Source organism: Phyllobates terribilis, unplaced genomic scaffold (genome assembly GCF_046119375.1).
Source record: "Phyllobates terribilis strain yellow unplaced genomic scaffold, ASM4611937v1 Scaffold_7__3_contigs__length_470593459, whole genome shotgun sequence".
NCBI lineage: Eukaryota > Metazoa > Chordata > Amphibia > Anura > Dendrobatidae > Phyllobates > Phyllobates terribilis.
This window is the reverse complement of record NW_027362767.1, coordinates 259,033,135-259,049,251: the sequence shown is the minus strand read 5'-3', so window position 1 is coordinate 259,049,251 and position 16,117 is coordinate 259,033,135. Positions and strand designations below refer to the sequence as shown.

Below are 16,117 nucleotides of genomic sequence, written 5' to 3'. Positions count from 1 at the left end.
GAGTGACTATACAAACTGACTGTGGGGCTGAGTTCCATTAGGTTGGGGTGGTTAAGGACCTGCTCCACCCAGTAATAATAGGGCGGGACTTCAGCCTGTTCTGGGACTTGTGGCAGTAAGCGGGGGTACCAAGTGTCTCAAACAGGAGCCGGTTACACCATGATGCATCACTGTCGCAGTCAGAGGCAGATGAGTTCCCCCTGTGTGTCCTTGCTGGTGACAAGGACGACACTGTGACCCCGGAGGCCAAGATTCCGGATTTGGGGGTGTCTGGGGGAAATTTTGGTACTGCTCAAATTCAGGATGTTACACTGAAGAATGCATTTGATAATGTGTCGGTAATAAATGGGATTGCTCAAGAGCTGGGGGCTGACACCATGTTCCCATATTTCACCATAAGTGACGAGCTGCTTTATTGGGTCACTAAACCAAGAGGGGAAGTGATAGAGCAGTTGTTGGTGCCGGGTCCCCATAGGCGTAGGGTGTTAGATCTAGCTCATTCTCATGTCTAGGGTGGGCATCTGGGAGTAGAGAAAACACAAGAGCCGGTCCTGGAGAGGTTCTACTGGCTAGGATGTCACCGATACATTGTTAATTTCTGCAGATCCTGCCCTACCTGTCATCTAACTGCTCCAGTAACCCACTTTTGCAGTCCCCTAGTGTCATTGCCCATTATAGAGGTCCCATTCGAACGGATTGCCTCAGACCTTGTTGGGCCCCTGGTTAAGTTCGCCAGGGGGCACCAGTACATTTTAGTGGTGATGGACTATGCGACACGGTACTCGGAGGCGGTACCACTGAGAAACTCCTCTGCTAGCAGTATTGCCCGAGGGCTAGTACATATTTTCTCCTGGATGGCCCTGTCAAAGGAGATCCCGACAGACCAAGGAACCCCTTTTATTTAAAAAATGATGAGGAAGTTGTGTAAAGCTCTCCAAATTACACAACTCAGGACCTCCGTGTACAATCTGCAGACGGACGGCCTCATGGAAAGGTTAACAAGACCCTGAAGTCCATGTTGAAGAAGGTGGTGGAAAAGGATGGCCGAGACTGGGATTGCCTACTCCCCTACCTGCTGTTCTCAGTTAGGGAAGTTCCCCAGGTCTCTACGGGATTCTCCCCTTCCAGCTGCTATATGGATGGCATCCTCGTGGACTTCTGGATATTGCAAAGGAAACATGGGAATCCGAGGTGACATCCCACAAGAGCGTCATCGAGCATGTAGCCCAAACGCAGGACCAGATCGAGAAGGTGATGCCAATTGTGAGGGAGAGCCTCCACCAATCCCAAGAGGCCCAAGCAAGGGTCTACAACTGATCGGCGAGACTGAGACAGTTTAGCCCTGGAGAACGGGTGTTGGTGTTAATCCCCACGGTGGAAAGTAAATTCCTGGCCAAGTGGCAAGGGCCATACGAGGTGGTCGAAAAGTTGAGTGACATCAACTACAAGGTACACCAACCAGGAAGAAAAAAGCCATACCAGGTGCACCACATTAACCTGCTCAAACCATGGCGAGACAGGGAATCGGTGGAAACTACGTGCCTGGGGGCCCATCCTGAAGCCAGGGCCAAGGATGTCACAGTAGCAGAGACACTGTCACCGGCCCAGAAGCAACAGTGCCGAGAGCTGCTTCAGCGAAACCGAGACCTGTTTTTGAAGTTGCCAGGGTGTAAGCAGGTTGTGGAACATGAGATCCTGATGGAACCGCATGTAAGGGTGAACCAGAGGCCATATCGAATCCCCGAAGCCCGCCGCAAGGTGATCTCCAAGGAGGTGCAGAGAATGTTGAACCTGGGCGTCATCAAGCAATCAAAGAGCGGGTGGTCCAGACCCATTGTTCTTGTGCCGAAGACAGACAGAGACTGGCGATTCTGTAAAAATTACAGAAAGCTAAACGAAGTGTCTGAATTTGAAACGTATCGGATGTCCCGGGTAGACGAACTTATTGAAAGGTTAGGGCCAGCCAGATACATCACCACCCTGGACCTAACAAAGGGTTACTGGCAAATTCTCCTGTCACCAAGGGCCAATGAAAAAAAAGGCCTTCTCTACACCTGACAGGTGCTTTCACTACACCAGAATGGCTTTCGGTCTACAGGGAGCCCCAGCTACCTTCCAGAGGGCCATGGACCGGATCATAGCCTCGTACAAGAAGTACACCACTGCTTACCTAGACGACATTGTGATCTTCAGCCCAGATTGGGAAAGTCACCTACAGAAGCTCCAGGCGGTACTGGATGCACTGAGGAAGGCCGGCTTTACCATAAACCCCAAGAAGTGCGCTATGGGAAAAGAAGAAGCGAAATACTTGTGCTATGTCGTCGGAAGGGGCAAAATAAAGCCGCAAGTGAAGAAGGTGGAAGCAATCCAAAATTGTCCACAACCGGCCTCCAAGAAACAGGTTCAAGCATTTCTAGGAATTGTGGGATACTATCGGGATTTTATCCAAAATATTTCCATTATAGCCGCGCCCCTGACCGACCTGCTTAAAGGTACGAATACGGCAATGGTCAAATGGTCCTCTGAGGTGGAGATGGCGTTCCAGGAATTGAAGTTTGTTCTGTGTAAGCAGCCGGTTTTGATTGTACCAGACTTCAATAAGGAGTTCATAGTCCAGACGAATGCCTCAGAGGTCGGGGTAGGAGCTGTGTTGCCTCAAGAAGTAAACAGGGGGGATCATCCCATTCTACTGTATATCTAAGCAGAAAACTATCTGCCTGTGAAAAAAACTATGCTATTGTGGAAAAAGAGTGCTTGGCCATCCAATGAGCAATTGACACCCTGAGGTACTACCTATTAGGCCGAAAGTTCAGGTTACTGTCAGACCATGCACCCCTGAGATGAATGAGGGAAAGGATGGGGAAGAACGCCTGGGTGACTTGGTGATTTCTAGCTCTCCAGGACTTTCGTTTTTCAGTGGAGCAGAGGCCCAGAAAACTACATGGCAACGCAGATGCCCTGTCCAGACTTCCATGTTTAGTGAAGGTGCCAAAACCCCCGGCTTTGGGCAGAGGGGGGGGATATGTGACAGAGTCACTGGCTGAATACTGGAGGGGAGATATGTTACACTGAGGCTATTAGCTTCAGTGATGTGAAGCATGGAAATTTTCTCCTGCATGGTAGGTGCAGAGAGGGTTAATCAGCCATGTTGTTTATAAGGGCATGTTTTATGAGAACAACCATAGAGCGGGCGGGAGGTTGTTCTCCATATCTCCACCTCAGGGTGTGGTCTGGGCTATAAATACCCAGCCTTTTGACTCATCTGTGGGTCAGTATCTGGAGAGGCTTACTCCAGAGAGGAGCTTGCATGTGTTGGGCTAAATCTGAACCGTGTGTGGTTACCCTGAGTGGCCAGACCCTTGCCGATATACGGACTGTTTTGCATCTTTTTTTTGTTTTGTTTTGCCATTATGCCAAATGGGCTGTGTTTACTTTATGGACTCCATGGTGGTCTATGACATGTTTTAACAAACCAACCCGAAATTTAAAGAAACAGTATTCCGTGTCTACCTCCGTGTACAGCCAAACAAGCCGCTATACCACACCCTATATCCTGTATATAATACATAGTAACACTCCCTATATCATGTATATATTACATAGTAACTCCCCCTATACCTTGTATATAATACATAGTAACTTCCTCTATATCATGTATATAATACATAGTAACTCCCCCTATATCCTGTATATAATATATAGTAACTCCCCCTATATCCTGTATATAATAAATAGTAATACCTCTTATATCCTGTGTATAATATATAGTAACTTCCCCTATATCCTGTATATAATACATAGTAACTCCCCCTATATCCTGTATATAATAAATAGTAACAAACCCTATATCCTGTATATAATACACAGTACCTCCTCATATATCCAGTATATAATAGATAGCAACTCCTCCTATATCTTGTATATAATACATAGTAACTCCCTCTATATCCTATATATAATACATATTAACTCCCCCTATGTCCTGTATATAATACATAGTAACTCCCCCTATATCCTGTATATAATATAGTAACTCTCCCTATACTCTGTATATAATACATAGTAACGCCCCCTATATTTTGTATACAATGCATAGTAACTCCTCCTATATCTTGTATATAATGCATAGTAACTCCCCCATATGGCACAATGGCCCCACTTAGTCCTCCATACAGTATTACGGGCACAACATAGTGCTCCATGCAGTATAATGGCCCCAAATAGTGCTCCATACAGTATAATGGGCCCCACATAGTGCTCCATACAGTATAATGGGCCCCACACATAATTCTAAATACAATATAATGGCCCCACATAGTGCTCCATACATTATAGTGGCCCACATAGTGCTCCATACAGTACAATAGGTACCACATATTGCTCCATACAGTGTAATGGCCCCATATAGTGCTCTGTACAGTATAAAGGGCTTCAAATAGTGCTCCATACAGTATTAAGGGCCAGACATAGTGCTCCATACAGTATAATGGGCCCCATATACTGCCCCATACAGTATAACGGCCTCACATCGTCCTCCATACAAAATAATGGCCTCACATAATGCTCCATAAAGTATAATGGGACCCATATAGTGCTCCATACAGTATAATGGCCCCACATAGTTCTCTATACAGTATAATCGCCTCACATAGTGCTCCATACAGTATAAAAGGCCCTACAGTGTGCTTCATTCAGTATAATGGTGTTATGCACTGTGCAGAGGGAACCAGCAAGACTGACACCAAACCAGCAAAGGTGCAGTCACAGACGCACTTGGCACTAGCTGCCCAGCTAGGCGAGCCCTTGAGGGCTGGGAATACTCTTCACCCAGCTGGAAAGCTGGCGTCTGGTGATGCTCCGGTGCCTAGTTAAGAACCAGGTGAGTACCTCTGCAAGAACCCCAGGAAGTGAAACCAGAAGAGAAAATGAGAAAACCCCTGAAAAGGTAGCAAGACTAAGGCTAGCACCACTCACCACCAAGCACACAGGGAACTGCAAAAAACAGCAAAGAACTGAGCATGGAGCAGGATTATATAGCCTGCCAATGATCAGGTGTTGATTACCTCCTAATCATCTCCAGACAGTCACTCCCTGCTAGCTTCAACAGCAGACTGGACAACATCCCTCCACTGCATAGTTCCAAACAAAACAGCGTCCTGCGTTGCCTGACAACCAGGGATGACAGCGTCCCATCTTCCCCAGGAGGGCTATATAATCCTATTCCCTGCTCAGTCCTTTTCTGTTTATTGCAGTTCCCTATGTGCTTGGTGGTGAGTGGTGCTAGCATTAGTCTTGCTATCTTTTCAGGGGTTTTCTCATTTTCTCTTCTGGTTTCACTTCCTGGGGTTCTTGCAGAGGTACTCACCTGGTTCTTGACTAGGCACTAGCTGCGTCACCAGACACCAGCTGTCCAGTGACAGTGAGCCTGGGAAGGGTTCTGCCAAAATCCGCCTTCCATTTACTGGGAGTTGGGTGAAGAGTATTCCCGGCCCTCAACCACCTTGAAAAAACGCTTAATAAACCTCCGGTAATAATTGGCAAAACCAAAAAAACGCTGAAATCCCTTGAGGTTAACTGGGTTGCTTTAGCTGAATCCCATCCTAAGTCATTATGTCCGCGGGACCTCACTGCGGAGGACTACTGCTCCCAGTTTCGTAGGTGGGCCATAGAGACTGGGTGGAACGATACCGCTCTTTGTAGTACTTTCCTGTCTGGGTTTAATGAACATATTAAAGACATGCTAGTGCACCACTCTCCTCCCTGGTCAATGGAGACCTCTGGAAGGACATCGTCCCCTCCATCAAAACAAGAGGACTTAGGATGGAATCCTAGATTACAGAAGAAGGGAGACATCCCCAAACCCTTGTGTTTATTGTTAAGGGCGAACTCTGCCAAGGCTAAGTATGATCCCCAATCATGCTGAGTATGAGAGCAAAAACATCTTAGACAGGACTCAAGACACTGGTTGGTTCACTCTGTTTGCCTATTAGTTTGAGGATGGTTCCCAGGTGGGAGCACAAAACCACTATTCGTAACAAATCGCCCCACATAGTGCTCCATACAGTATAATGGGACTCATATAGTGCTCCATACAGTATAATGGCCCCACATAGTCCTCTATAGAGTATACAGGGCCCCACAGAGTGCTTCATTCAATATAATGGCCCACATAGTGCTCCATACAGTGTAATGCGCCCAATTTAAAAAAAACTACTCACCTCTGCCCATTTCCCCACTGCTCCGGTCTGTTCATGGTGTCTTCAAATCCTCTGCACATCTCGTTACAGCGGGCGCATTGTAATGACGTCACCGCGCCTGCTGCACGGAGACGTCAGACGCAGAGGGGGAATGATGGGAGAGGGAGCATCAGCTGATGCTCCTTCCTCCATCATTGCTTTGAACTGTATTGGCATTTAGCATGGTGATATACTTGAAAGTGTGATGCCAGGTGGAAGTACGTTGCCGTGCGGGCCAAATATACTCAGGGTACCCCCTTGCCAGCATTGCAGGCCAAATAAATTAACTCTGTGGGCCAGATTTGGCCTGCGGGCCAGAGTTTGACATGTGCTCTTTATAATACATAGTAGCTTACCCTATATCCTGTATATAATATGTGAGGAGCTGGCCTTGTTTCAAAGACTATTGGACCAATGCACATAGAGTAGCTCTAAGGGATGCGGACTTTTTCCAGCACAGAGCACTGGTTACATTGATCTTATTGTTGTGTTTTATTAGAGATTTGCTTGCGTGTTTTATTAGAGATTAGCTTGCTCGTCAGTTCAGCCTCAGGAATCAATTTTTCCATTCAGTGACAGTAAAGCCCCCGTCACACTAAGCGAGATCGCTAGCGAGATCGCTGCTGAGTCACAAGTTTTGTGACGCAACAGCAACCTCAGTAGCGATCTCGCTACGTTTGACACTTAGCAGCGACCAGGCCCCTGCTGTGAGATCGCTGGTCGTGTCGGAATGGTCTGGACATTTCTTTGATCGTTGAGGCCCCGCTGGGTAGCATGCATCGGTGTGTTTGACCCCTAACCAATGACCTTGTCAACGACCCAGACACAGAAACACATAGGCGTGCATCGTTATACAGATCGTTACGGGTCGCCGCATCGTTGCTGCGTCGTTGGGAAGATTTGACTGTTTGACATCTCACCAGCGACCACATAGCGACGCAGCAACGATCCCTGACAGGTCGTATCGTCGGGATCGCTGTAGCGTCGCTTAGTGTGACGGGGCCTTAAGCAGAGGAAGATGTGTGGGCTGGATCTTATGCATACATAAGGCCAGACCCCAGATTGGTAATCAGGTAGAGCAATCATTCCATTAATCTCGTTAGTGTCTCAGGGGCCTCAAGCCATTGTTCTCCCAGTCACTAGTCTATTGTGAGGATGGGGATAGTAGACCCAGTGGAGCCGTCACCGGAAGGGGTCTCACATGCAGTCCCAGATAATGGGCTCAGCATCAGTAAAATACATCCACAAATGCACAGGTAGCTTTGGGGGGGTGTTTCCCGAGGGCCGGGCTCAATTCCGGAGGGGCGGCCTGGGGTATTTAAAATACTGACGAGGAAATGGAGGGGTTGTTTCTGGCTGGAGTTGGATACACGTGCTACAGTTGTGGGATCCGTCGTCTGGAGGAGCATGGGCCGTTAAAGCAGACTATACCACGTACAACAGCTGTGGGCCAACCAAAAGTTGTGAGACAGTGGGTATCACCTGGTACGGGGGCAATGGAACTACCTATCCTGGGTTGGGATCTTGTGAACTGGGAACATTGCATAGTGACCATCTACCCGGAATTGCTGTAAGACCATGGACATAAGTAATAAAAATAATTACATTGTTAACCTGCCTATGTGATTATTACAACCCACAACTTCAGATATTCACATAATACATAGTAACTTATTATCTATCCTGTATATATTACATAGTAACTCCTCCTTTATCCTGTATATAATACATAGTAACTCCCTTTATATCCTGTATATAATGCGTAGTAACTCCCCCTATATCATGTATATATAATACATAGTTACTCCCTCTATATCCTATAATACATAGTAACTTCCCCTATATCCTGTATATAATACATATTAACGCCTCCTATATGCTGTATATGCATATAATACATAGTCACTTATCCTGTATATAATACATAGTAACTCCCATATATTCTGTATATAATACATAGTAACTCCCCCTTTATCTTGTATATAATACATTGTAACTTCCCCTATATCCTGTATATAATACATATTAACGCCTCCTATATGCTGTATATGCGTATAATACATAGTCACTTGTCCTGTATATAATGCATAGTAACTCCCATATATTCTGTATATAATACATAGTAACTCCCCCTTTATCTTGTATATAATACATTGTAACTTCCCCTATATCTTGTATATAATACATAGCAACTCCCCCTACATACTGTATATAATACATAGCAACTTCCCCTATATCCTGTAAATAGTACATAACTCTCCCTATATCCTGTATATAATACATATTAACTTCCCCTATATCCTGTATATAGTCCATAATAACTCTCCCTATATCCTGTATATAATACATAGTAACTTCCCCTATATCCTGTATATAGTAAATAATAACTCCGCTATATCCTGTATATAATACATAATAACTCCCACTATATACTGTATATAATACATAGTAACTTCCTCTATATTTCTTGTAAGGTGTCTGTCGAACACCTAGTGGATGGGAGATAAACCTGAAGTAATGCTTTAGTACATATAGGAGTAAAATAGGTTAATCGGCCATGATAGGTTGATTGTGAGCAGCTGATTAGTTGGGAGAGAAGGCTGCTCACCATATCTCCACCAATGGTTTGTCTTAGGTGTGCAGATCTCCTGGATTGAGTGCCTTTGCTAAAGGACTAAAAAGCTGGACTCTGAGCCAGGCGGGCTAACCAGCACTATTGAATGGACTTTTTGCTTTATGTTTTACTTTGTGACGGACAAGGGCTGTATTTGAGTTTCATGTGATGTGGTTTATGAGGACTGAAATAAACCAGCCGAACTTTTAAATAGAAATGGTTCCTGTCATACCTCATATCGCTCCCAAGTGAGTAGCATTGCTACACCAGTATATAATACACAGTAAGTCCCCCTATGTCTTGTTACATAGTAACGCCTCTTATATCTTGTATATAATACATAGTAACTCCCCCTATATTTCTTATATTTTTGTGCTTCCATTTCTATCTCACTGCTGCCTGAATAGAAAGATTCTTGTTTACATGCAGAAGTTAGAACCCTGTGCACACCCTGTCCTGCTCTCTGAGCTGTATGGCTTCTTGTAGAGGGTGCACAAATACAATGTAAGGCCACGGCCCCACTATCAGTATTTGGTCAGTATTTTTTCTCAGGAGTGGGAGCCAAAACCAGGTGAGGAACAATCAGAGAAAAGGTATAATAGAAACAAGTCACCAATTCGGCATTCGTCACGCACTCCTGGTTTTGTCTCCCAATTCTGAGAAAAAATACTGACCAGATACTGACCAAATACTGATAGTGAGGCCGTGGCCTTAAAAAGCAAATTTGACAGGTCTCTCATGGATGGCTTAACCTGTAGTAATGATGCATTTGGAGATACTGTAGCTTTCTACATAGAAATGTATCAAAAGCAGCAGAATGATCCTGTGATAAATCCTTTATTAAAGCAATAACATAGTTTAAAAAAATGCAACGTTTCGGCCTCAGTACTATGGCCTTTATAGAGCCAAATATAGCACAAATAACAGCAGAGATATATGTTATACTGAGAAAGTAGCTGAAAGGAGCAGGAACCGTCTTCCTGATGGTGGAGCTTTAGTTAGGCTTTGTCTGTTCAGTGAATGTTCCCAGCTCCCATCATTGCAGAACAACATTCAAATATCAAGCTTTTTTTTCCTTTTCTGTTAAAAATGCATTGGAAACTCTTATTAGCTATAATAGCCTACAATGAAGCTGTCATGAGTAAATCACAAGTTTATGAATAGTTCCCTTGCTTTATGGAAGTGAAATGTCAATGGATGATCAACCTTGTTCCACCACTGAAACTGATGAAAATGTGAGAATGTTCTGTTAGCCTTTCTGCAGGATCGTGGTCTGGCCATTGATGAAGTCGTGGAGTTGACAGGGATTTCATGCACATTATTTGAGTGAATCAGTCATCACAAAATAGGCTAAAGATTAAATCATTAAAATTACTGAAGCCAAACGCAACCTTCCCCAATAACTTGCCAGCTCTCAGCTAGTGGCACACGTCCATATTACAAGAGCCTGCCCTCCAGAAGACGATCCCTATTTCTTTTGTGTACCCGCTCGTTTAGACATGTAGATACGTCAGCCACAGGTGAGACACCAGCCCGGTAAATAAACAAGTCATCAGACTGCCCCTTGTGCCCCCCATCCATGGCATTACTGTATTTCCCACATTGGCCGCTGTTCTGCTAGTCACACCACATAATAGCATTTCATTTACTACACTCTCAGCGTTCCCCTGTGAGAAATCTCTAATGGACGCCTGGGATCCGGCGAGACAATTCACTGGTCTTCATTAGGATGAAGCGTTACCAGCTGTCAGCACATTGACTGACGATAAATCAAACAATCATATTTTACAAATCCATCAAGAATCGCATTTAAAATAACATCCCTCATCACTATGTGCCCTGTTCTCACTGACATCATCACATGGTCAAAGCCCCCCACAAGACCAGCACAATCCACTCCTGAAATATTCTGCACTCAGTCTGTGACCTCCCCATTCTCTTCTTCTTATAAAATGACATTGCTCTCCTGAAATTCTCTGTGCTGCTGGGTGGCCCGTTCCTCCTTTCACAGTAGAAGCAGAGTACACCAGGACAGGCGGATGGATGGATGGATGGATGGATGGATGGATGGATGGATGGATGGATGGATGGATGAGGGGATGGATGGATGGATGGATGGATGGATGGATGAGGGGATGGATGGATGAGGGGATGGATGGATGGATGGATGGATGGATGGATGGATGGATGGATGGATGGATGAGGGGATGGATGGATGGATGGATGAGGGGATGGATGGATGGATAGGTTAGATAAATATGAGATGAATAAAGAGACAGATCTGAAATGATATGCAAACAAATGATACTTTAGATAGATATGAGATTAATTGATATATTAATATGAATAAATAGATAAATATGAAATGAATTGATAGAATATTGATATAGACATAGATAGATTCACTAGACAGATTTGAGATAGATGAAATTAATCTTACTAAATAAATGATAGATATTAGATGAACACATATACATAAATAGCCATGAATTAATATATCTGATGAATTGATATTTAGATAGATAAATTATACACATACATAAGACAGATACATAATAGATGAATTGATAGATATGAAACGAACTGATAAGTGGATAGATAAATGCTAGCTCAGATAGATAGGAGCTGAATAGATAGATAAATGATAATACACAGATGAGGTGATGATAACCAATAAATCCATATACACCGCTTTGTCCATGTCTGGGATAATGGAAAGTCTCCATCCCTATTGGTCTCCACCTGTCGCACACGCTGTATATCTTTTATATCACCCTGCACCCGGGTACAGACACTACCAGGTTAGTTCAGGGTGAGGACTATGAGCCATCTGCTATGTCATACCATTGTCGCAGGTCAAACTTTGATACAAATATCGCTCTGACTCCTTCCACGATGGAGGGATATGATGGCCGCATTTGCAAAGCAACAATTTGTCACTTTCTTTGGAGTAACAACTAGATGAAGCTGCTGATCGCTACAGGACATCTTGTGCTGCACGGAGACACCCGCAGCATTGGTCGGATCGGTGCAGCAGGGATCCGGTGATCCGGCCCGGTAACCCGCTGCAATGCGGAATATGGAGCTTCATTGGAATTCATCAAGGCAGCTCATAGAGGGAAGGGGCGGGAGCAGTGCACATGTGCCGTGCTCCTAGGTACTGCGCACAGGTGGATTCTAGCCTTCTCCCCGGAAAATGCATTCCCAGCATCACTGTGACTGCCAGGATATGCTGGGAGTTGTAGTGCCAGTACGGTGTGCAGACATAGATACTAACAAGATTCAGCCTCACAATCTCCATGCCCCTCCGGGATTGCAGTAGGAAGGGGGTGTATCTTTATGTATAGGAGGGAATTAACCTCTCACATGCCGGGATGGTCACAGTGTGATGATTAAATAAGAACTATTCATGTGTTACAGGGCAGTGTGCGCCAGAGACTCACTAATACAGGGAGAACTCGGCAGCACTCCGCGGGAAATCAGAGGAAAACGTAATGATTTTTATTGTTATCCAGAACAGTCCATAAGATTATTTCCTTTGTGCCCCACTTGGACCTTCATCAGATAAATACTGATTGTGTCAGGAAATGCAGAGATCGCAGTGCTGGTGTAAGGTGACTGTCACTATCAGGAATGTCACTATCAGAAATGGTGCTGTGAGGAATGGCACTGTCAGGAATGGCACTATCAGGAATGGCACTGTCAGATATGGCACTATCAGGAATGGCACTATCAGGAATGGTGCTGTCAGGAATGACACTATCAGGAATGGTGCTGTGAGGAATGGCACTGTCAGGAATGGCACTGTCAGGAACGGTGCTGTCAGGAATGGCACTGTCAGGAATGGTGCTGTGAGGAATGGCACTGTCAGGAATGGCACTGTCAGGAATGGCACTGTCAGATATGGCACTATCAGGAATGACACTATCAGGTATGGCACTATCAGGTATGGCACTGTCAGGAATGACACTGTCAGGTATGGCACTATCCGGTTTGGCACTCACAGTGACATAGTCTCCTTTCACCAGCGCTGCAATCTCTGGATTTTCTGACACAATCCGTATTTATCTGATGAAGGTCCAAGTAGGACACAAAGGAAATAATCTTATGAACTGTGCTGGATAACAATAAAATCGTCACGTTTTCACCTTATTTCCTTCTGAGTGCCTAGTTTTACCTATATCAGTTATCACAGATTGGAGCACTCCTAGGACACCTCTCCTATCATATTCTGGAGTGCCCTATATATCCAGAGACAGACTATCATCTCTATGGGGGGCTGTGATCATAAGCAAACTATGAGTGGGAAGTAGACTTTCAGGATCATCTGAAACACTGTATCTGAGATACAACCACTGTGCGGTATATAGAGGATAGATCATACACCTGATATACATAAATGCGATATGTGGTATATAGAGGATAGATCATACACCTGATATACATAAATGCGATATGTGGTATATAGAGGATAGATCATACACCTGATATACATAAATGCGATATGTGGTATATAGAGGATAGTCCATACACCTGATATACATAATGCGATATGTGGTATATAGAGGATAGTCCATACACCTGATATACATAATGCGATATGTGGTATATAGAGCATAGTACATACACCTGATATACATAATGCGATATGTGGTATATAGAGGATAGTCCATACACCTGATATATATAAATTTGATGTGTGGTATATAGAGGATATATATAAATGTGCTGTGTGGTATATGTAGAGGATGTATGTAAATGTGATGTGAGGTATATAGAGGATAGTCTATACACCTGATATACATAAATGTGATGTGTGGTATATAGAGGATATACATAAATATGATGTGTAGTATGTAGAGGATAGTCCATGCACCTGATATACATAAATGTGATGTGTGGTTATGGAGGATAGTCCATAGACCTGATATACATATACATGATGTGATACATTGTATACTATAGATATACATATATACATATACATGATGTGGATACATCTTACAGTATTACACCCACAGTCCAGTCTCCCAGTAAATAATCTTTATATGATGATTACTGAAGATTATCGATCTCCTAGTTAAAGATTACAGCCTGGTTAGAGATTACTCTGTGCCACATATTGGCCCATGTTCTCCAGTACTGATAATACCATACGTTTTCTTATGCCCTTACTAACTAGTATGCCAGTGCCTTCATTGATTCGATTGCTCATATTATGCCTACAATCATATTGATGATAAGATGGCATTCACCTGCCCAACATCACCCAGTGCCCATTCCCTGGCCGTCTCTGCCCACATTTACCTGGCTGGAGATGAGGTCCTCACATACAGACAGTGCCATCTGGATGGCATTGGGCCTGTGGGTGACTGAGGTGGCATTGAGTTGGATCTTCCAGGTGCCATGTCTCTTGTTGGCTTGGTTCACCGCCTCCCTAAAAATCTGTTCATGTTTTTTGGTGCTCAAAACCGCCCCAATATTCACAATTTTGGGGTCGCACCCGGCTCTAGCGAATGAGAACAAAAATAGAACGGCCAAAAGGAAAAGGCGCATTCTGTCCATGGGTTTTGCACACCCCGGCTGAGCCAACGTCCTGTATTTGGGGGGCTCCCCAGCTCCAAACAGGGTGAAGCCGAGACGCCACAGTCTGGGAGAAACCTTGATTTTCTGCAAGATGGAGGGGTGGGCTGTGGGTGGAGGAATGGTAGTCAATGATGAGCCGAGGTCTTGATCATTCAGAGGAGAGGAGACCATGCATAAATGTCCTTGCTAGGTGGAAGTCTGGATTAATCTTGGTCACTCCTCTTCCAGATCTCCTGAGATCTCAGGTGTCTCTGAGGATGGTGAGATGTGGGAGATAATGGAGTAGATGGTGTCAATGGTCAGGTCTACAGATGGTTGGCATGGACATCACAGGGCTCAGAGGCAGAGCTGATACTGGGGGGTCTATGATGGAGGGGGTGAAGATGATATTAGGGGTGATGGTGACAAGGGCAGAATGGTGGGGTGTCTCAGTGCTGTCAGGGATGATCAGTGATGGACATGGGGGTGGGTGCAGAAGACCTCTGTTAAATGGAGGGGCTGCCGGCTGCCGCTGTCCTTGGTGCTGAAATGAGAGCTGCGGCTGATTCCCTCTCTCTTGTCTCCTCTGCAGTGACACAGTCTCCACCAATAGAGAGGAGGGGGGTCTCTCTCCCAAATAACAAACCCACTCACAGACCCGCTGCTACATTAACCCCTAGTGCACCAGCTGCCATTGCATAGACCTACTTCTTCCCCTTCCATTGTCTTGAGCAGTAATTAGAGCAGAATACGCGAGTGAATAGGTAATTGGGGCAATTAGTGATTCTCTCCTCTTCCCTCCAGAGCACTTTAGTGGATGATACTGACCCCCTTAGTATCGTCCTGCACTATGAGGCTGAAGCAGAATGATGGATAGCTGTGTGTTTAGAGTATACATAGAGTATGGACTGCCCAGAGAGGTGTAATGATGAACACTGGCTGATTTCCCCCAGAAATGGAGGTCTGCACTGAGGAGCTGTAGCTTGTTACAGTCCAGGTGCATCCAGTTACCTAATAACTCAAGCTATGCTATGGAGAGGAGGCCCAGGACTGTGCAGCTAGAATTACTGAGGGACAGACAGTGTGTGCTGGATGTCAGGAGCATGTGTGCAGTATGCGGGGTCAAGGGAAACCACAGGATCATTGTGTATTGTGGCACCAGTAATTTAATAAACAGTCCACTGTTATGGGGGCACTTTGGCTGTCAATTTTATGATAATGGTATTCACTGTTATGGGGGCACTTTGACTGTCGATGTTATGATAGTGGTTTTCACTGTTATGGGGGTACTTTGGCTGTCAATGTTATGATAATGGTATTCACTGTTATGGGGGCACTTTGACTGTCGATGCTATGATAGTGGTTTTCACTGTTATGGGGGCACTTTGACTGTCGATGTTATGATAGTGGTTTTCACTGTTATGGGGGTACTTTGGCTGTCAATGTTATGATAGTGGTTTTCAGTGTTATGGGGTTGCTGTGGATGTCACGATTATGTGGGTGCTTTGGATGTCACATTATAAGGGTGCTGTGGATGTCGTTGTTATGGAGGCAATGTAGCTGTCACTGTAATTGGGGTGCTGTGGCAGTCACTGTTATGGAGGCGATGTGGCTGTCACTAGTATCGGATGCTCCAGCTATCACTGTTATGTGGATACTGTGTTTTATTGGAGGTGCTGTGGCTGTCACTATTTTGGGGGCT

The 16,117-nt window shown here is 44.8% G+C and overlaps 1 protein-coding gene across 12 annotated transcripts in view; it reads right to left on the bottom strand.

Moving 5' to 3' along the window:
- The window catches only part of GRIN1 (glutamate ionotropic receptor NMDA type subunit 1), a 120,024-nt gene extending 104,992 nt beyond the window's left edge, over window positions 1-15,032 (bottom strand). For 11 of the 12 annotated variants that reach the window (XR_012247439.1, XM_073640483.1, XM_073640484.1 and 8 more), the window contains exon 1: window positions 14,158-15,032. Coding sequence is in view for 11 of the 12 variants with exons in the window: in XM_073640483.1 (XP_073496584.1) it covers window positions 14,158-14,607 (450 nt within the window). In the remaining variant the exon portion in view is untranslated. The remainder of the gene's footprint in view (window positions 1-14,157) is intronic. The other variant, XM_073640481.1, reaches the window with a different exon arrangement.
- Window positions 15,033-16,117: the final 1,085 nt, after the last annotated feature.